The sequence below is a fragment of the Anguilla anguilla genome, chromosome 7, assembly GCF_013347855.1.
Source record: "Anguilla anguilla isolate fAngAng1 chromosome 7, fAngAng1.pri, whole genome shotgun sequence".
In the NCBI taxonomy this organism is placed as follows: domain Eukaryota; kingdom Metazoa; phylum Chordata; class Actinopteri; order Anguilliformes; family Anguillidae; genus Anguilla; species Anguilla anguilla.
Genome location: NC_049207.1, coordinates 18,502,818 through 18,523,754, shown reverse-complemented (window position 1 = coordinate 18,523,754; position 20,937 = coordinate 18,502,818). Strand labels below are relative to the sequence as shown.

At 44.5% G+C, this 20,937-nt stretch overlaps 2 protein-coding genes across 6 annotated transcripts in view; one reads left to right on the top strand and one right to left on the bottom strand.

The window, feature by feature from the left end:
- Positions 1-20,937, top strand: part of ccdc146 (coiled-coil domain containing 146) — a 29,783-nt gene that overhangs the window by 2,021 nt on the left and 6,825 nt on the right. For 3 of the 5 annotated variants that reach the window (XM_035426197.1, XM_035426200.1, XM_035426198.1), the window contains exons 2-15: positions 1,714-1,893; positions 11,364-11,446; positions 11,753-11,962; positions 14,134-14,191; positions 14,898-15,074; positions 15,512-15,585; positions 15,911-16,138; positions 17,583-17,769; positions 18,818-18,910; positions 19,259-19,429; positions 19,585-19,673; positions 19,841-20,005; positions 20,169-20,393; positions 20,613-20,841. In XM_035426197.1, coding sequence (XP_035282088.1) covers positions 1,714-1,893; positions 11,364-11,446; positions 11,753-11,962; positions 14,134-14,191; positions 14,898-15,074; positions 15,512-15,585; positions 15,911-16,138; positions 17,583-17,769; positions 18,818-18,910; positions 19,259-19,429; positions 19,585-19,673; positions 19,841-20,005; positions 20,169-20,393; positions 20,613-20,841 — 2,169 coding nt within the window. Of the gene's footprint in view, positions 1-1,211; positions 1,233-1,713; positions 1,894-7,946; positions 8,151-11,363; positions 11,447-11,752; positions 11,963-14,133; positions 14,192-14,897; positions 15,075-15,511; positions 15,586-15,910; positions 16,139-17,582; positions 17,770-18,817; positions 18,911-19,258; positions 19,430-19,584; positions 19,674-19,840; positions 20,006-20,168; positions 20,394-20,612; positions 20,842-20,937 lie in introns of those variants that run through there. The other 2 variants (XM_035426201.1, XM_035426202.1) reach the window with 2 other exon arrangements.
- Positions 2,039-6,169, bottom strand: fgl2a (fibrinogen-like 2a). Its single transcript, XM_035426205.1, has 2 exons — positions 5,445-6,169; positions 2,039-3,601 (listed from the first exon to the last, which is right to left on the bottom strand). The coding sequence occupies exons 1-2, from the start codon at positions 6,076-6,078 to the stop codon at positions 2,895-2,897; spliced, it is 1,341 nt and encodes a 446-aa protein (XP_035282096.1). The 5' UTR covers positions 6,079-6,169; the 3' UTR covers positions 2,039-2,894.

Genomic DNA, 20,937 nt, shown 5'->3' with positions numbered 1-20,937 from the left:
ACATAAGAGATTTGCCTGTAACAAATTCACATTAAAGCCGGCCAACATTAGAAATATATCCTTAGAAAATTGAAGAGCGTGAAATGAACTGTTCATTGATTCATTAGAGGTTGTTTATTTGTAGAGAGATGAGATACTAAATCCTTCAAAACTTAAGGCACAAAAAGGTAAATAGATAAAATGTGTATACTAACGTGAGTTATGGAAACAAGCCTGTCTGAAATTTGCTTAAGTCTCCAGAAGATGGCAGTATTAAAGTAAAATTTTTGTAATGTACATGTAAAGTAAAACAAGAAAAAATAAATCGTCTTTATTCTTATGACGGGACTTATTTAGATTTTTTAGTAATACTTCATAACGATTATATTGTGTACACATGCTGCACGACATGTTGTCATGGAAGTGCAGAATAATCCATGATATATCTAATTTTAATCTGGAGATACATTGTGCATATTTATATAGGATTGCATAAGAATAACAGTTGATGACACTAGCTGGGTTTACAATGCACAGTTCCAGTTCTTTCCAAGTAAATTCTTTGGGTCAGTCAAGAGATTGAAGAAGCCATAAAAAACGAACTGTCTAAAATTTGCACTGTTCCATTTCGGTATGTTTTTGCATTTGCCAAGCAGTGTCGCAGCAGTAGACTCTAATAGGTCATTACGTTATGAGGCTTTTACACACACACACACACACACACACACACACACACATATTTCTAAGATACTCGTGGAAGCCATAGCTGTAAGTTATGACAAATGTAGTGTCTATTTCTGTTCTCACCTACTGGGTTATGGTACATGCATGTATCAATTACAGTATACACTAAAGGCATGATAATATGCTTCATTTCTCATGAAGAAGAATTTTGAGTTTGTAACAGCTATTGCATAAGTGTTTACAGAACCGCTGAGACTTCGGTCACTGGTGGGTAAATCTGTCACCCAGCGCAATGAATTGTTTGGATTAATCTTTTGTGTATGAAGACAAGGCTCCGGCATTCATTTTGAAGAATGGTTGCAATTTTGTTGTTTACGCAAGAACGGTAAACATCTAAAAGTGGTCGGTTAATGTTTACAGTGGGTTAATGTTTAGTCTTGTGTCATGCAGGAAGAAGAGTTTGTCCAAAAGAATGTAGCCAGGGAATGATAGTTGACTGCTTCTGGCCAATTACCAAGAGTCAATGGGCTTCAGAACCGGTCTCTGCAGCTGGTCTGTGATTGCTTAAGGCAGGTGACTGCGTCTCCCAGGTGACATTTCTCTGGCTGTCAGACTGGGCTCATGGGAGTTTAGTTTTGAGTTGTGTCTTTGGAGAAGTGGTGGAATGCCGATGAATGGCAATAAACCTTAAAATGGCCTAAAATATTATTTGGTAACAGAGGTTCTAAGTCCCCGCTATGGCTTGTTTCAAGGATATAGCTTTGTAGGAAAAGAAAACATATCTTCCACTAAAAAATTTTACTCAGTCAGCTGGTGATTGGCCCTTTGTTTGGGGTGAATATACACTATTGCACTGGCGTGGTTGCCTTTTCTTAGCTTATGATGAGTCGGCAAAGTTACGGTAGATTCAGTTTTAGGGTGCATCCATCTGTCTGTGTGCATCTGTGTCTGTCTGTACGTATATCTGAGCGTGTCTGTCTGTCTGTCCAAGTGCGCGTGTTTGTGCACACGTATAGGAATGTCAGTCTGATTGTCTGTCTGCTGGCGCAGGGAGGTGAGACCATGAGTGACAGCGAGGAGAGCAGCACGCTCAGTGAGGAAGAGGAGCACAGCAGCGAGGAGCAGAGCGCTGAGGAGGAGCCTGTCTCGGCTCTGCCGCCACAGCCCGAGCTGGAGGATGAAGGCCCAGCGAGCATCTCTGCCAGCCCTGCCTTCCAGTGCTTAGATGAGGTCATTTCCAAATTTAGCTGATTGCGCATATTTTTCCGTGGTACTGTGTGTATTCACTGGTCAGGTTTGAAAATAATGTGTACAGTCTGCAGTGCTTCTGAGTTAAAAATATTGAACATAATAATAGCCCAGAATTAAAAATATATGAAGAAAATAATAGAAAACACTTTTATTAGATTTTAATTTAAAAAGTATATGTTTTAATACAACTGTTTGTAGTAGAAAAGCTCTAATATACACAATCAAATCTTGAGTAAAGTATAACTCGATGTACACAAATCATTCACCTCATTTTGTCTCGAACAGAAGAGGTGACAGTGGTTGAATTCATATTGGCCTGCATCTTTCAAATTTTTCTCCAGCAATTCAAAGCCCAAAGATAGAATCTTATATATTAATTACAGTGCTATTTAACTTTCAAAATAAATACTGTACATTTCCCTCTTCGTTCACTACTTTCTCTTACTTCTCAACCTGACCTAGAAGGGATATGGTGTAATAAAATTATCAAAAGCCAGGAGGCAGTATCATACATAACACAACTTTTCTCAACATGTTCACTTGAGCAAAGTTGTGTAAGGTAATGATCGTAGCTGTGCAGTACATACAGTCAGCAAAGCTTCTTTGTTTTCTTAGGCTGGTTTCTAGGCATTCTTAAGTTCAGTTATAATTGGGCTCAAAACCATCTTAATTCTATCAATTAAAGTCGTATTCCTGTTGATTTTATATATCAGTTCAGTGATCATCAGTGCAAGTACATTATTTGTGGGTTTGTGGATTCTGTTTGGAAACCTCTAATACTGATAATGAAAATTAAAGTAATGTCTTTTGTATTGTAAGCCAGTTAGGGTATCAGTGGGAATGTCCCTTTAGCACTTGTTCTCACTGTTTTTCACTGTATGAAGAAGTTCTTGACTTTCAGCAGGAAGCAGGAAGGAGTGGAAGAAGGTCCTTAAGGGAACCGGTTGACCACATCTTTTCAGGTCACCAGGGTCAGTGGTTTACGGTGCATAGTTCTTGGGTCGGATCATCATTTTGACAGTCTTGAAAGGATTTCTGTAATTGGTGGGGTAGTACTCCTGTGTCATGTTGTGCCACGTGCCCCAGAAGATTCCGTTGCGCACCCCCTTGTATTTCTCCTTGTAGTATTTGCCATTGAGATTGGCTGACATGCAGGCATCGAACCACCAGCCGGAGCTGTAGTAGGCCCCGCAGTTACCGGACGGGTACATGTCATTGTCCTTGTCTGGGGTGGTGAAGAACTTCTGGTCGTGGTTGTAATGCTTGTTGAAGTGCAGGGCGTCCCCGGCCGTGCCAGAGTAGCCGCTGACCGTCAGGCGGTAGCGGAGGAACTCGTTGGAAACGTAGAAGCGGTCGTACTTGGCGTACTCCCTCACCCCCTGGAAGTCCTCCAGCTCGATCCGGAGGACCATGTCCTTGGCCTTGGTCAGCTGGTGGATCCTGTCGTTGCCCAGCCAGAACTCCCCGCGGACGTCGCCGAAGCCCTTCTTGTACTCGGCCCAGGTGCGGTTGAAGTTCACGCTCCCGTTCAGGCGCCGCTGCAGCACGGTCCACCCCCCGCCGTAGGACTCCATGTCGCAGTACACCTCGAAGGTGCCGCTCTGGGGCTCAGGCGTCACCTTGTAGACCCCGTTCTTTCTCTCCACCATCATGTTGTAGTCGGAGCAGTCTCTCGGCGCCATAATGACTGTGGAAAGTAAAAGAAGGAAATGTGTTATAACACAGAACATTGTAACAGTGTCCCTGGGTCTAAGCGTAGTCTTTCTTAAAAATATGGTAAGCTGTATATTCAACTACAAAACTTGTAGCCCGGAATGATACTTGCAATGGAGATATAGGTTAGCATCACATTTGGTGCATTTTGCATGTTTTGGAGAGGAGGGGGAAATTACAGAGCTTTAAGGACTTACAGAGTGTTCAGAGGAAGGGAAGGACAATCTACAGAAGCATTTTTTTCCTGTGTGTAGATATGTATACTATTAATCTGCTTTTATGCAATAGTGAAAAAGGATGACCCACTCCATCCCCTGCCACCCATCTTCCCCTACCACCCTGTAACACTCCGATAAGCTGGGTCACTCATGTTGATTGACAGCAGAAGAGCTGTAAGCTCAAAAGGAAGAATGTCAAGCGATTAAAACACCCAGAGCATGAGGTTATCTGCTTATTCATTGTTTGCATGCCATCGTCATTATGATAAACAGGGAGAGCGAGAGAGACATTCTAAATTATAAACAGTAATAAAGTCTGCTAGGCAGTAAAACTTGACATTCTTAAAGTTTAAACAAGTATAAAGAGTTTGGGAATCCCCCAGGTCAGGATGAACTGTGTAGAGTCATCTGGCCCTTAATCAGAATGCCTTCAGATGCCTTTAAATGTTAAGAGATACTTTGAAGAAGAAGCCCAGTTTTAATAAGGAGACAATGTAAGCTGAATCACGGAAGGACATGTATGGGCTGTTCTCTGAGTTGGGCTCTAGTCTGGCCATATTGCATTGTACCATCAGCACAGTTGATTTCAGGACTGATACTGTTCCAAAAACAGGTCTGTGTCAATAAAGCACACAGACAAGAACTGACAGGTAAACTTTAATCTCTCATGCTCCAAATCATTTTATTGGATCAGAATTTAAGCGTTGGTGAGCATTACGATGTCTGTTGAACCTGTTGTTTTTTATTCCTTAAGATTTAGTTGAGTAGATGCAAATTCTTTTAAGACTACGCCATTCTGTTTTTGTTGTAACTGTGTCTAGATTCACATTATAAGTGTTTTTGGCAAGCTTTGCTTGGGAGAAATTACACGCACTGCAGCAATGGGTTGAACCTGGGATCTCAGCACACTGAAAAGATCTCACAGCTGTTCCTTTGCTGTTTTCTAAAAGCACATCTGTTTCTCAGATTTAAAAAAAAAGGGATGGATCGGATTAAATTTGTTTAGTTTCTTCAGAGGTCATACTCTTCCTGGTTTCACGTCCCTCACTTGTTAGCTTACTTTTAATGGATATGGACTTATTTTTCATTCTGTATGTCCTTTGTACTTATCCTTTCATTATAAATATTATGATAACAATGGCTCAAAAGTATTACAGTGGATCTTGGAATGTCATATTTTTATGATTTGTTATTCTTTCTTTTTCTTGGCAATACTTGATATCTTTTGACAACATTTTATTCAAATTAATTTAAAAAAATTAATTAAATGGATTTTTAACTTTTTATTAGCTTTTAACTTTATACTAAATATTCTAAATATATGAACCCTTTCATTAGTGGGACATTTCAGTGGAGCAGGACAGTTGACGTTTATATCCCTGTTGGATTTTTCAGGTTATCAAACTTCTGTCAAGTTAAAAACAGTACGAAGCTCACCTAAATCGTCCCAAAAATGATCTTTAGCAGAACTGCACAAGATAGTTTAACATTTCAATCAAAAATCTGACTTCATGGCATGTGTTAGTTTGGGAGCGCTCAGCGGAGCTGGGCTGGTAACGACGCGCGCGGGACATGGGGCGGAGGAGGGCCCGTACTCACACTGCGGTGACGACTGCGACGGGCACGGGCTGGAGCACTTGCTGAGGTTGCTGATGAAGGCGGTCATGTTCTCCACCTTGCTGTCCACGATGGACTTGACGTTGTCCATGTTGATGAGGTTGAGCCCCTCCAGGCGCCCCTGCAGTTTGGTGATGTTGGTGCGGGCGTGCTTCAGGCTGTTGGACATGCGGTCCATCTTCTGCTGCATCTCCAGCAAGGCTGCCGGGTCCCTGCCGCGGCCGTCGGGGTCGCCGCCCTCGTCCTTGTCGCCGCGGGCCGGCTGGTCGAGCGGCAGCACCTCGCCGCTGTCCCTCTGCAGGTTGTAGTCGGCCGGCTGCCGGCACTGCTGGCACTGGCTCTTGAGCTTGTTGACCGTCTCCTTCAGGCTCTGGAGCTCCTTCATGGTCTTCTCCAGCATCCTGAACTGCTTGGGCAGCTGGATGGTGAGGGGAGGCAGGGTGACCTGGTACGGGCACTCCTCCCCGTCCCCGCACTGCCCCGCGGCTTTGAACCGCACCGGGCAGCCGGGGGCGGCGCCCTTCTCCCCCGCAGCCTGCCCGTCGGCCGTCTCCGCGGCGACCCGGGGCGCGGACAGCAGCAGGGTCCAACACACGCACGTCAGCGCGATCCTCATGGTGTCTCACAGGCGAGAGTCAGCAAGAGTGAGAGAGAGAGAGAGAGGACTGCAGGAGGGCAGCGCTGATCTACCTCTCGCTCTGACAGCCGTGTCATTAATATAAGGCAGGGAGGGCTGAGCGGCCGTGTGAGGAAATTGTGGGTGTGGCCGCACTGCATTGCATAACGCTCCACACAGTGAGCCCGATATCAGCACCGCGGAGAAAAAAGGAAACCACTGTAGATAGGTTTGGCTGACTAACAGATAGTGTCACAGAGCCAACTTTCCTTAGTAAATTATTCAGAACAAAAGAATTATTCTCCTGCGGTTTCACTTGTGCGGTTTGTTTTTTATAGAATTGCTATTGTCAGTGTGTGCACATAAGAGAGGGAAAAATACACAGGGACATTTCACAAGAGTGTTTTATTTTTATTTGTTGTGTATCAGACTTGTGCAGATACTCATGTGTTTTAGTCACAAATATAGAAGTTCTCATATCTGCCTCAATATGTCTTAGCAACCTAGCATTGAAGTTTTCTGTGGTTTTGGCAGCATAATATTGGCAGCGTAAGGTTGAAGTTGTTTTGAATTGTCAATGACCCCATTTTGTATTGTTGCATAATTCCTATTCTAACTGTTTTAAAAAACAGATGCCTTTAAATTTACCTCTGCATCATATATCACAGTTTTCCATAAATGTATGACAAGACCTTGTGTTATACGGTCATGCATTACTGCCACCGTTGGTTGTGACAGTGATGAGTTGGCGTCAGGTCAGCTCGTAGCCCGGATGTATGTTGCGGTACATGCTCCAGATAAGAGAGTGACAACCCTTGTACTCACGCACACGGTGACATGCCGGAGTCCTCGTCGTCAGGGGTGACCTGCGCAGTGCTCACTAAAAAGTGTGCTGTAGAGATAGGAGTGAGGTTATGACTCGATTCATTAAAATGCTTTTTAAAAAAATTTTATAATAAAAATGACGCACCTTGTTTGCACTGCCCACTCCCATAGGAAGAGCTTCCATGCACTGCTGGTTTTCTAGTTTGTCCTGATGGGAGTAAACCCTATTAGCCCTGTGGATCTACTACAGTTTAAAGGAACTGGCTACTTAGCCAGAATGTTATAGGTTTGAGTCTCAAGTTTGGTGGGGAACCCTGCGCTTCCCGTGAACGGCTTCAGTGAAAGCTCAGTGTTGTTTGTGGAATGTGTTGTTTGTAGATAAATAATAGCATAAATAAGTGCCCTTAAAGTGCTGGAACACAGTTCTGTAAACCACTGGTTCTCTCGTCACTATGACAACAACACCGAATTTCACAAGTGGTTTAGTGACATATTAACAAACAGCAGTCATTTATAATGGTTAGGATACCACAGGTGGACTGTGTGGATAAGTAGCCATAAAAATCTCATGTATAAAACTCCATATTTAAACATAAACATAGATTTTTTTTGTGTTATGACTGTCTTGTCAAAGTTTTGTGAAACGTTGTCCTGTTTGTACCTCTAAATCATTTAGGTTTCCGGTTAAAGTTTCTGTGCTCACAGAATTTATTATACAGTTATTCTCTCTGCACTCACCATAATAATGTGTCTATGGCAATGCTTTAATGATACATTGAAACATATTACTGAGATTCATTGTCTATGTACAGAAATAAAAGGTACAGTAGCCATTTATATTGTTGAGCTTGTTATCATAATTTAGCATGCATTCTAACTGCTCATTCTAACGGAGCTTTTTCTCTTGTCTAAAATACTGGATTAAAGTGTACAGCAACACCAGCTTTGGCCCATCTCTGCTCACTTCACACTTTAAAAAAATGCAAATTGTGGTTGAGAGTGAGAGCACAGAGGGGATGGGGGGGGGGGGGGGCATAGAACCAGCCAGTGCTGCGTCATAGGCATGTGGCGGAGCCAGTGAGCAGGAACAACAACAAAACAAAGACCAGCAATGGTATTTTGGCGAAATAGAAGATATAGACCAAAATAGACCACTCAAGTGTTGTTCTTATGCGGTTACAGATTAGACATATGGTCCAACTATATCATTCACTGACATCGTGTGTCTTATTTAGCCTACTTTCCTGGTAAGGAACCACGTCAACGATCCATGACCATAAAAGGTAGACGAACATTAGCTATACAGATGGTTTCACTTTGAACATTCAAATGCAGAATCAATCTTTGAATTTTCGATCAACGATGATATGTTGTGAGTTAGCTCTGGCAGCCCATGCTAGCTTATTATAGAACAGCCAGACTTGGCTTACTTGCTGCAATTGAAAAAATACAAAAATTGGAAAATATTACAATTAGATAAGACTAATGTTACAATCGGAAAAGCTATGTAGGGTTATAAAAACAAGTCTAACTACCAATTAACAAACTATAAAATACTACTACTTACAATTAACAAAGTACTAAAATGTCAAATATAGAGCTAAAGAACTAGAATTGGTACTGGAATGGAACAAGTAAAGACTAAAAAGGTCTCTAAACTAAGCTAATCTAAAGGGGAAAAAATCTGTCCAGGCTGTCACAACTGGACCACTGGTAGTTTGAAGTGAGCTGGGTAATTTGTGCAGTCATATTAAATCAATTTAATACATTATACTTACCCATCAATCAAGAAGTGGCATGGATTTTGGGCATTGACTTGCTTACGTAGAAGTAGGTTTTTACCTACTTGTACATCCCTAATGTGGGCTGGGCTCCAGGAGAAACGAAACAAACAGTGCATGGCTCTTTTTTTTGCAGTGGTAGGGCTTAAATAGTTTTTGTATTTTTTGCAATCTAAATCATTTTTTTTTAGATGTAAATATGTTTGAATGCCTTCTTTATAATGAAACATTTTAATTTTTGAAATAATATAATTTGGCAGAAAAAACAAAACTGGTGAAAAGTCTTTTTACTGTCCTCAAATTCATTTGCATAGAGAATACTTTATGAAAATTAGATGGAGACACCTACTCCACCCAGCCCAGGAAGCATTTTTCAAAATGGTCTTGTAGGTAGAGCTAGGCAGTAACAATAACAGTGAGTGCAATAACGCTTTGACAACAGGATGTGATGTATCAAATGAAGACAGGACACTCGACTTTAGAACTCCAAAAACGTGATTTAATGTTTTTTGCCCCTTTAAGTGTTAGAGAGTTAGAGAAAAATTGTAATCAGTATTTAAAATTCCTATTGATATGTTTGAATGTGATGTTCACTTGTTCTGTGACATTGTAAGTGCACTATTATGAGAAGTCAGACCGTCTTTATTAACGATTCAGCTTCAGTGCAGCTATTTCTGAACCTGCAGGTTTCGCACGCATCTCTCACTTCCCTGAACTGTTGGCACTTATAAGAACATTGTTAATGAAGCTCTCATTTTCGTCCTGAAAATTTGACTTGTGACCTTGAAGGGTAAAAAAAAAAAGAAGCATTCCATATAAAGCATTCCTTTTCAACGGTTGGTTTTTCATTGAAATTGGCAGGGGTACAGCAAATGGCGCTGGGTTCACCATGAGCAAGTCTGCTTTACTTCTTCATGGCAATCCCCCAGTGTAATGTCCGGGGTGATCCGTCCCATGCCGCCCCTGGAAGACATTTTGTTTCTGTCTGTTTGGAGTGCAGTCTAGTGTCTAAACCATCACATTGTCTCAATGCAGTAAGTGCTGTGACACAGTAGTAACAAAGTAACACAGTGAAGGGCCGTGTGCTCTCCAGTGTTGAGCCAAGGTAGACGCTCCAGATGTTCAGGCCCAGTGCATTGTGGGTGAGACCAAAGCTGACCCTGGCTGCCAGATGGTCAGATCCCTCCTGAGTGAAAGGTGCACTGACTCCTAACAGAGTGCAGGCTCCTGGTGCAGGTACCTTCTTGTCATCACTACTGCATACTACAGACTAAGATTTTCAGTGTTAAATCATATGGTTCCTATTGAGCTCATACAGTATGTACTCTATTAGAGTTTAATACTGTACGTTTTACTGTGTAGAGCAATATAAAATGAACATATGTGTAGTGCACATGAAGGTTGGTTTTTACTTTTCATCTATACCTAAACCGGATCTAAATCTATGCCTAAACCCTTATTATCTAAGCCAAGGGCCTGATTTACTAAGATTTTTAGCCTCTGCAAAACCTTTTAGCGCATGCAATGCCAATAACATTTCCAATGATTGGTCAATGTATTTGTTTTGCACCAGTCATTGGCTGTTAATAGTTTTGTGCGTGCTAAATGGTTTTGTATACGCTAAAGGTCTTCGTAAACCAGGCTCCAAATGTTCCCAGTAAAGCTATAGAGTGTCTCTTGCCGTGAGATTCCCTCCTTGAATCATGGTTCCCCCCCAGAAACTCGAAGGCTGAGCGTGAAGTTACAGTGCGACAGCTACAGGAAGCAAAAGGCTAGAACGAGCAGAAGCGAAACATGATAATACCGACAGAGCTCTGGCGCATGAGGTTACTCCGGATATCTGGCTTAAGTTTGAAATGTTTCTGTGGAACGGGTTTACATCATTGGCTTGTAGATGGAGCGAGAGATCATACTGAGAACAATACAAAGGGTTGTACTCCAGGGTATTACTGTAAAATGTTTACTCATAGTCATGTGCTGGCTTCTCTGGCTTCAGGAGTGAGTTTCTGCTGAACATGAATATGTACTCTTCCCACTCACAGTGACAGTCCAAGTCCTAGTGACTCACAAAGCCCTGCACACAGACACACGCTTGGTTCTTTACTCTTTACTCTGATTCTACCGTAGCTTCAGCATCACTGGCTGCCATTTTTGCTACTAAGCCATATTCTATACACGTCATAAAGATTAATCATAAACCCTGGCCGTGTACAGCCGAGCTACCAGTCCCTTTTGATCGTCATGTGTTCACCCCAGGGCCCATCCGAAGGTCGAAGGTACTCGGATCTGGAAGCGTTTACTAGCAGAATATCTGCAGAAACTCGGTGTGGATTCTCTGTTTGTTTGTTTTGCTCCTTTTGTAGTTGAGACAAACACAGATGTTCCCTCTTTTCCCGCGCAAGTGGCGATAAGCCCGAAATGGGTCATGTGTCAGGTTCCCAGATAAACACAACCAACGTTGGCAGGCTGAATTCCCTGTGCTGTTGTCGTTTTAACAAGCGTGCAGCACCACCCTCCCTGCAGCTAGACAAACATGGATTAGTTCCGTCATACTGAACGACATTCAGGGCCACATTAGCCCCATAGAGAGATAGACAAGAAAAGGTAACATTGTTGCACACAAAACATGTGTGTTTCTACATTCCTTTCTCATATATATTGACTTTATTGCTTTCATAGTTGCTTTCTGCTGGAAAAATCAATCATGCGAAAGTTGCGGAGCTGAAGGTCAAGTTCACACAGCTCCATGACACCTTAAAGAGGTAAGAAACAATCTTGCCGTGAGATGAAATATTACAAACTAAATTCAGTCATTACTGCCTGTTAGCCTACCTAGACACATTGCCTACTGTGAATAAGGGTCAGTGCCTGTATGTGAGAGTGGTAGTAAACCTTGAGTGTCAGTGCCTACTGCAAATGATGGTCAGTGTCTCTCAGTGAGAGTTATGGTGAATCTTGAGTGGCAGTGTCACTGTAAATGAGGGTCAGTGTCTCTCAGTGAGAGTTATGGTGAATCTTGAGTGGCAGTGTCACTGTAAATAATGGTCAGCACTGCCCGTGGCCCGCAGCTCCCAGGAGTCCGAGATCCGGCTGCTGCAGGATGCCAAGCGCTTCACGGCGGAGCTGGAGAGGCAGCAGAAGGACCTGGAGAAGATGGAGAGGTTCCCGGACGGCAGCGACACCGAGGTCAGCAAGATGCGGCGCCAGCTCCTCATCTACCACAACAAGATCCGCGAGGCCGAGGAGCAGGAGTACCAGCTGCAGTACCAGCTGGAGTGGTGAGTGGCCCCGCCCGGCCAGGCCACGCCCGACGCGGCCGTCACGCGCCTTCCGCGCGTCTGCCAGCGACGCTCCGGCGACCCAGAGGCTTTTCATCAAGAGCCATCTTAAAATGTGTCCCCGCCCTCTCCGACCGACAAACGTGGCTTCTATTGTGTGCACATGCTCTGCAGCTAGAGCCGTGTTTTTGCAGTCTTAGGAAAACAGGATAAGAGCCCTTATGAACACTTTGATCGCGCTTTTAAAAATTATTTTTTCCACCCCGATTTCTCCCCAGTTGGGAAAGCTTGGTCACATCCTGCTGCAGTCTCCACAGCGGACAGCACAACATGTCAGCGTTTGAAAGAAAGGCGAGAAGTGAAAGCCGCTGTGATGCGTAGCGTGGGTGTGTTGGTTTTATGGTCGGGCTGCCTAAAGCGCAGCAGAAACCTCAGGCTTGTGCTGCTCGCCGCTCTCACTGCCCTTGGCCCGAGCGACAGAGCGCAGCTGCGTCTCCACCCAGGGAGTGAACCCTCCCCCCCCCGTCCAAACCACCCAACGCCCCTCCGAAAACACCGTGAGGAGAGCGCCGCTCGTTCTGTGCACAGGAATTTTGGTTGCAAAACTCAAGTGCTACGGGGATATTGCTGAAACACGGTTGCTTAGCAACCAGTAAATCCAGCCGATGAAAATAACGATAAGACGACGAATCTTCTTTGCAGACAAATGAAGCGTCTTTCGCGTAGTATGCAAGACTGAAGACGTTAATTCTGTTAAGGGTCGTTTATCATCCGGTCAGCCTAATTAAAAAAGATAATGAAAGCCATTTGGGATGCATTCTTAGCCAATGCTGCAATATCCAGTGCTTTCTCATTGTATATTATCCTATGAATGTGGGTATGTATGACAGTTGCTTGGCAGACCAGCCGTTTATTTCCTGTGCACGAGCAGACCCGCATATGACTGGCAGATGGGGCAGATGCTAATTTGTCTGCTTGGCTTTGATCACAGGCCAAAGGAATACACAGGAATTCACCTCCCTATCGGCTGCCTTTCCTTTTGGCTTCACGAGCCATTTTGCAAAAGAGGGCAGGAAGTAACCACTACAGACATTTGTTTGTGTATTTACCCAATGATCTGCTGTTTGAAAGGGAGTTTTCCAGGGGAATTTCACATTTAACCTTGACTAGTATTCACCCACAGAGAATACTGCGTCTGCAAATTAAACATTAAAACAAAGGCCAAATTCTCACATTTGATGACACATAACCATTATGTAATTGCCCTTTTCAGGCTCGGTGTGTCCAAACACAGCTAAGATCTTTAAGTGACTAACTTTGGAAATTCCAGCAATGTGAAGTGTGAGCCAGACCAAACTGGGCTTGGCCATCACCTTTGACAGTATAGCCAATAACAGCGAGTTTAACAGCTAATTGAAATGAAAAAGTAATGATAACGAAAACAAATGATTGCTGGTGTCATACTTGTGTGATGAGCTCATGATGATGAACCTGAATGTAGAGGTCATTTGACAAGCAATGTGTTGAACGGGGTCATGATTTATTTATTTATTGATTCATTGATTGATTGATTTTGGGTTACAAAAATACATCATATGATGTCAGTTCTGCCAAGACAATGGCACATAAACGCATTAGCAACACTTATTTCCAATGTGGTCCTCGGTCTGAAGACAAAAACATCAAATGACATACAGCAGACCATAAAACAAACTTTCCAGTAACACGTACATCCTTGGAATTGGGATGAAGATGGTTAAATCCTCCAGGTGTTTGTCTTTGGCTGAAGACAAAAGTATACAAAAGAAACATTCTTGGGATTTTTTATTTTATTTCTCCTCCATTGTAACCATTGGCAGCTGTTCTGTCAAAAAAGGCTATAGATATGTCAGTTTGTCACTTCTTTTATGAGGCACCATATATTTTGTATGAGTAATTTGTAATATTGTGTGGAAGAAGGTTTTTCAGATTTGTTTTTCTTCTGTTCTTTTTGAAGCACTGTTGAAAGTAAGTATTTTTAGTACATCCTTTTTCAGTGGAACTGGTCTTCTGGATAGTTTTCTAAGAAAAACTTTTGTCTTGACGTATAGTGTTGCTAAGGCAAGGCAAGGCAAGTTTATTTGTAAACGTTGCTCTTATTCATAGCTTGTACATGTGTGACTTGTTTTAAGTTTGCTGGGAGAAAAGGACATTCTGGAGAAAGAGTACAACACGCAACCTAAACCAGCTGTGAGTACTGTCACACAAAATAAAGCCATAAATCCACCATTCAGAATCTTCAACAAATTACTGCTTATTCATATTAAAATGAGGTTCGTATCAGTTTTCTTGCTTGCATCTAAATACTCAATAACCCCATTAGTTATTGTATTTTCCATAAGTAGTGTCTGTGCCTGTAAATAGTTAATGCGGCTTCTCAACCCATTTTTTTGATTGTTGAGTGTTTATGCACGAGTTATACTTGTACTATGAGTCAACATTTCAACACCCTTTGTTCAGTTTAGATCTTTGCCATGTGCATATGGCTGTAATTGCTTTAAGAATGTTAATGTTTGTGTGTATGGTGTGTGTTTGTGTGTGTGCATGTGTGTATGGTGTGTGTGTGTATTTGTGTGTGTGGATGGTGTGTGTGTATTTGTGTGTGTATTTATGGTGTGTGTGTGTACGTGGTGTGTGTGTGTATGGTGTGTGTGTGTGTGTATTTATGGTGTGCGTGTGTGTGTGTGTGCATGTGTATTTGATGTGTGTGTGGATTGTGTGTGTGTGTGTGTGTGTGTGTGTGTGTGTGTATTTATGGCGTGTGTGCGCGTGGTGTGTGTGTGTGTGTGTGTGTGTGTGTGTGTGTGTGTGTGTGTATTTATGGTGTGCGTGTGTGTGTGTGTGTGTGTGTGCGTGTGTGTGTGTATGTGGTTTGTGTGGACGTGTGTGAGCGCAGGAACAGGAGAAGAAGGCCAAAGCGCTGAGGGATGGCTGTGAGGAGCTGAGGAAGGAGGTGGCTCAAAGACGAATGGAAATAAAGAGCCTGAAGGAGGACATGGACACCAGGCAGAAAAATCTGCAGAGAGAGAGAGAAGCGCACGAAAAAAAGGAGGACACCATTGAAAATCTGGAGGTGAACAAAAGGGTTTTCACCAATACAGTAAACACCACTGGAATAGTTCTACCTGTCACAAGACTCCATAACTACAGAAGAAAATGAAAACAAACCAAAAATGATTTGCCATTTATTTAATTCTTAGACTGTATTCACATTTGTTTCCCCCAATTTTAATAGCCAGCTGTTCCTCCTCACTGTGTCACCTGAGCCCACACAAGGCACATTGTATCGGAAGTACATGCACTCTTGCAAGCCACTGCTTTACACCCTGCAGGCTACAGAGTACTACAGTTTGCAACAGTTAGAGGAGAGTGTCTATCTCTCACATGACTGCCAGCTGCCTGTGGGCACCTGGCCCATTGTTGGGGGTGGGACTGTCCTGTCTCTCTGGGCGTCTTTTCCGCGACAGCCACTCAGGAGTCTGATACATCTTGTCATTTATCCGTTTCCAGGCCGACCTGGCCCAGCTTCTCTGCGTCCCCGGCCAGCTGGGGAAGGAAATAGACAGAATAAAGCGTAAAAAAACGTAAGTCAGACGCAGCCTCCCCTCTGCACCTGCGTTCTGGCCTCCGCCCTCACTACAGAGGGTTCAAGAAGGAATCAGAACAACTGCACTGCATTATGGGCTTTTTGTGCTTCTCAAGCATTTGTCCATGGGAGCAGGGCTTGGGCGGGAATCAGAATTACCATAACAACGAGAGCAACAGTAATAACAGTGACATCGTCACCATGACTATAGTAATAATCACAATCATAGCGATTACAGTGATAATAATCAAAATCAGATTCGTCTAATACTAATGATAATAATTCTGTTTTCTTTTGGTGGGGCCGTGCCATTGAAAACACAGGGATGTCCAGAAGAAGACGGTAGAGCTGGCACAGCAGCTCGTCGAGCTGGGCAAGGATCAGGACAAGCTGCAGGCCAGGAAGGAGGCGCTGGAGGAGGAGCAGAAGGAGGTGCTGAACGAGCTGGAGAAGAGGAGGGTGGAGCTGGAGGCGGGGGAGCGGGAGCAGAACACGCTGCTGAAGGACAAGGACGTGGTCCAGGAGAAGGAGGCCATCCTGATGGGCCAGAGGTCTGTACTGGGAGCCTCCTGTCCCAGAGGCCCGCGCTGCAGGCCGTACTCTCTGCCCGAAGGCCGAACGCATTCAGGCTGCTCTCCACATCTCATTCAGGCTGCTCTCTACATCGCATTCAGGCTGCTCTCCACATCGCATTCAGGCTGCTCTCTACATCGCATTCAGGCTGCTCTCCACATCGCATTCAGGCTGCTCTCCACATCGCATTCAGGCTGCTCTCCACATCGCATTCAGGCTGCTCTCCACATCGCATTCAGGCTGCTCTCCACATTGCATTCAGGCTGCTCTCCACATCGCATTCAGGCTGCTCTCCACATCGCATTCAGGCTGCTCTCCACATCGCATTCAGGCTGCTCTCCACATCGCATTCAGGCTGCTCTCCACATTGCATTCAGGCTGCTCTCCACATTGCATTCAGGCTGCTCTCCGCATCGCATTCAGGCTGCTCTCCACATTGCATTCAGGTTGCTCTCTGCATCGCATTCAGGCTGCTCTCCACATCGCATTCAGGCTGCTCTCCACATCGCATTCAGGCTGCTCTCCACATCGCATTCAGGCTGCTCTCCACATCGCATTCAGGCTGCTCTCCACATCGCATTCAGGCTGCTCTCCACATTGCATTCAGGCTGCTCTCCGCATCGCATTCAGGCTGCTCTCTGCATCGCATTCAGGCTGCTCTCCACATTGCATTCAGGCTGCTCTCCGCATCGCATTCAGGCTGCTCTCCACATCGCATTCAGGCTGCTCTCCGCATCGCATTCAGGCTGCTCTCCGCATCGCATTCAGGCTGCTCTCCGCATCGCATTCAGGCTGCTCTCCACATCGCTTAATACCACGCTGTTTCCTGGGGCTGCTCCAGTTATCATAAATCAAATCAGTCCCAGATTGCATAGAGGAACGGCTGTCTGGATTTGTGTCTGACACTGTCCCCACAGGGATTGCATGGCCAGGGACAGCGCAGATGATTGGTTCATGTGAAATCTAGATTGGAGCCACATGTAGAAGCAATGATTTTAGCACTGTCTTGTGAAGTTAAACAGAGATTCAGTGCGGCGACACACCTCGCAGCCTGGTTTCAAGTGCCAGCCGTGACCATGGTGGCTGAACCCGGCAACCCCACAATGGCGTTCATAAGCCTGCAGCCGGCCTGCACTGGCTGCGCTTGCAGCGTACCCCTCCAGTGCATTGACTGCACAATTTGAGGATATTTACATCCATATTCGGTGATCCGTGTAGAAATTATAAACTTTTTTTATGTAATAAAATCCAATGTGCTGGAATACAGAGCCAAAACAACAAAAATTGTGTCACAATCCAAATACTTACTGTAGCTTTGTTAGCAAAAGAAGAACTGGGGATTAAGATCTAGCTGAAATACTGTCTGAAAAGTGCTGAAAAGGAATTGTTTTCATTGCAGTGTTAAATGTGCCACATTTGCAGGGGCATGCTAGACATCAACATCAGCCACATCAACCTGGAGAAGAAAACCTTGCAGGACAACCTGATGAGGAACCAGAAGGAGAAGGACCGGCAGCTGCACAGCCTGAAGCACATGGAGCTGAAGCTGAAAATGGTCACGGACTCGCTGGCCGACACGCAGTTCCAGTTCAACAAGATCAAATCGCAGGTGGGGTCAAAGCGCGCGCTCCGTTTTCACGGCGACAGCCAATAGCGCTGCCTCCCCCTGAAAAAGCAAATGTGTGTGCGTAGCTCAATATGGCGACGTCCAATTGCTGATTGAGTCGCCCAGGGTTACGGGAGGGTTCAGTCGGTTAGGGGTCCACATTTTCTCGCTCTCCAATGCCCCCCACTGGTCGATGGGGCGCCCGCGGCCTGCATGTCAAAGCCGCTCATGAAAGGTCCTCCTCTGACTCCGCTCTACGCAAGCTCAGCTGTGGGCCGTGGTGTGAAAAGGAGCCGGCTGGGGGACGTCACATATTCCGGGGGTTACCGCTGGTTCTTCGCCCTCGCTAATTGACAGTATGGATCGTGCATGAACACAGCTGCGTCAGTTAGCCGTTCCAAATTAGGGTGGGTATTAGGCATGTTCAGCCCCGCATTAGGTGCCAATATTTATTAAATTTTCAAAAAGATGACAAGTTGGAACTAGAGGCGCCGAAAGCAGTGAGAAAGGCGCCTGTGGGATTCCCGGCATTTCCCAGTGTGTCATCACAACAAACGGGTCTGAAGAAAAAAGGGAAACTACATGTTGCCATTTGTCAGTTGTCCAATAAAAAAAACCAACAGACAACAAAAGCACTTGTGCTTTAGCCATAGGGACTTTCTCCCAAGCCAGGACACTTAAAAACAAGCATTGCGTGACGTACAGCTAAAACCATTTACAACTCGCATTCATTTAAACTGTGTAATATTTTATTAATATATATTCCTGTTAACATTTAGAATTTCACGCGTATCCAGTTTTTGTACGATTGATGTGCACGGTGTAAATAAATTGCTGGTAGAGTATAATTATTAAAATGAATGTTTTTTTTAATATATGTATTAAATACATTTTTAAGAGGAGATGAAGATAAGTGCACCATTACATTATTATCTGTATTTGTCCACTTTAGCAATGCCTATATTGCTATATACTCACAAGCCTCTTTTGCGTAAATAAAGCAGGTTCAAATCTGACCCACTTGTTAAGACATATTTTGTGTTTGTTTCAGAGGGATGCTATGCCTCAGAGAGATGAGGCTCTGCAGAGGAGAAATGAGTTGCAGAAGGAGGTTGAGCATCTGAGACGGAACTTGATGCACGAGGTGATTAATTAGCATAGCATCCAACAGCCAGGAAAAGATACTCATTTTGAGGCATTTGGCAGCTAGCTTGAACACAGCACTTACCATCCTTGTTCTGCCTTGTTCACAGTAGAAGGTTATTACGAGTATGGAAGATGGTTTTGTTCTATGCTGACCACTTGCTTTTTTTTTCTCTGGTCATACAGTACATTGCATTAAATTGCCAATGGTCCTCTCTATTGTTTTTGATGAGCTGATATCCCATTGACGTGTGTGTGTGCGCGCATGTGCATGTGAATGTGTGTGTGTATGTATGTGTGTGTGTGTGTGTGTGTGTGTGTGCGCGTGCGTGCGTGCGTGTATGTACAGCAATCTCTGACAGAGGAGGAGACTCGGATGGTGGAGCAGAGCCAGGAGCAGGAGCATGAGCTGATGAAGGAGTCTCATCACTGGAGGGACGAGCTGCATCATCTCATCTGTCTGACCCAGATCAAAGCTGACGAGAAGGAGCAGAAGTCCCACGAGCTCCTCACTGCTGAGGTACTGGAGTCACCCAGTCTTTCAGTCTTCCTGTTACCTTCTTAGTCATATGAAACGTACTACTGTATTCACTGCAACAAGATTCCAACCAGATTAAAATGGAGTTGTACTTAAATGGGGGAAGCTAATAAAGTTCTACTTCTGCTTTACAACAGCAAAGATACAGTCGTGCTAAGGAAGAGCTCAAAGGTAAAGGGCTGATCATTCTTGACCACAAGAAGCTTAGCCAAGAAGCCCAAGCTAGGTATTTTTCAAACATATTTTGTTGAATAAATCACTCATTTTGCGTACTGAACAAATTTTTTCAATTTATCTAAAACTAAAATCTTACAATAATAGTTTTTTTTTGCATCACTTTTTATTACCTGTACTGTAAACCATTTTAGGTGTTAACTCTTCATTGGTCCTCAGGTTGAACGTGTTTGCCAAGCTCTATGATGTCATAAAAGGAGAGAGAAACAAGTGCGTCAACCTCATCCAGATGGCCACCCAGAGGTCATCCGAGATGAGGGAGGAGTGGGAAATCTTGGAGAACGACATCGAGATCATGCGAAACTCCGTCATCAGCAAAGACAAGTAAATGGCGGCCTTCAGCATGACCCCAGTACACTTTGTTCAGCAGGGTCACTGCCCTTGAGCTTGGTGCATTGTAAAGGATTTAACACACGGCATCGCCAATGTCGAGATTGTGTTTGCTCTGCGTGTTTTAAACGTGGTATGTGCTGTTTCAATGCTGCAGACAGCTGCAGAAGTCCCGGATGAAGCGCGTGCACAGCGAGTACATCCGGGACAGCCTGAAGAAGGACATCTCCAAGACGGTCCACACCCTGCACGAGATGGAGGAGAAGAGGGCGGAGCAGAACCTGAAGATCAGCAAGCTGACCAACATGATCAACTTCAACGAGGAGAACCTGCTGCAGCTGCGCAAGAGTTACGATAATGCCGTGCAGAGCCGCAACGACCGGTGAGCCAATCAGCTCTCAGTTCCCCTCGGAGACAGGGAGGAGTCACTCACAGTAGCTCCAAACAAACTCTCACAGATGCGACTACATTGCAAAGGAAAAACTTTTTTTGGGGGTTGCCAAGTGGCTTGCCCCAATAAAGCACTGGCTTAGTGTGAAGGGACACCCTTCCATGGCAGTACCAATCGTACTTGAAAATGACATATCTTTGTCTTGGACAGGGGTGTACAACTGCTGGAGAGAGAGAACGAGATATGCATCTTCTACGAGAGGGTGAACGTCCAGGAGGGCCTGATCCAGGAGGGGAACATGGAGATCCAGGCCATGGAGGAGGAGATGGGCTTACTGAACATGCTCATCTCCAAGGAGAAGCGGGAGATCGAGCTGTCGCGCAAACTCCTCCCTAACAAGAGAGACCTCGAGGAGCAGATCACCACGCTTCAGATACAGGTACCGCAAGCCACACTGCGTTTGTCAGGGATTCATTTTGCTGCGGGGCGTTGAAATTCTGAACCGGAGAACTTCAGGAGAAAATGAAACGGGTGG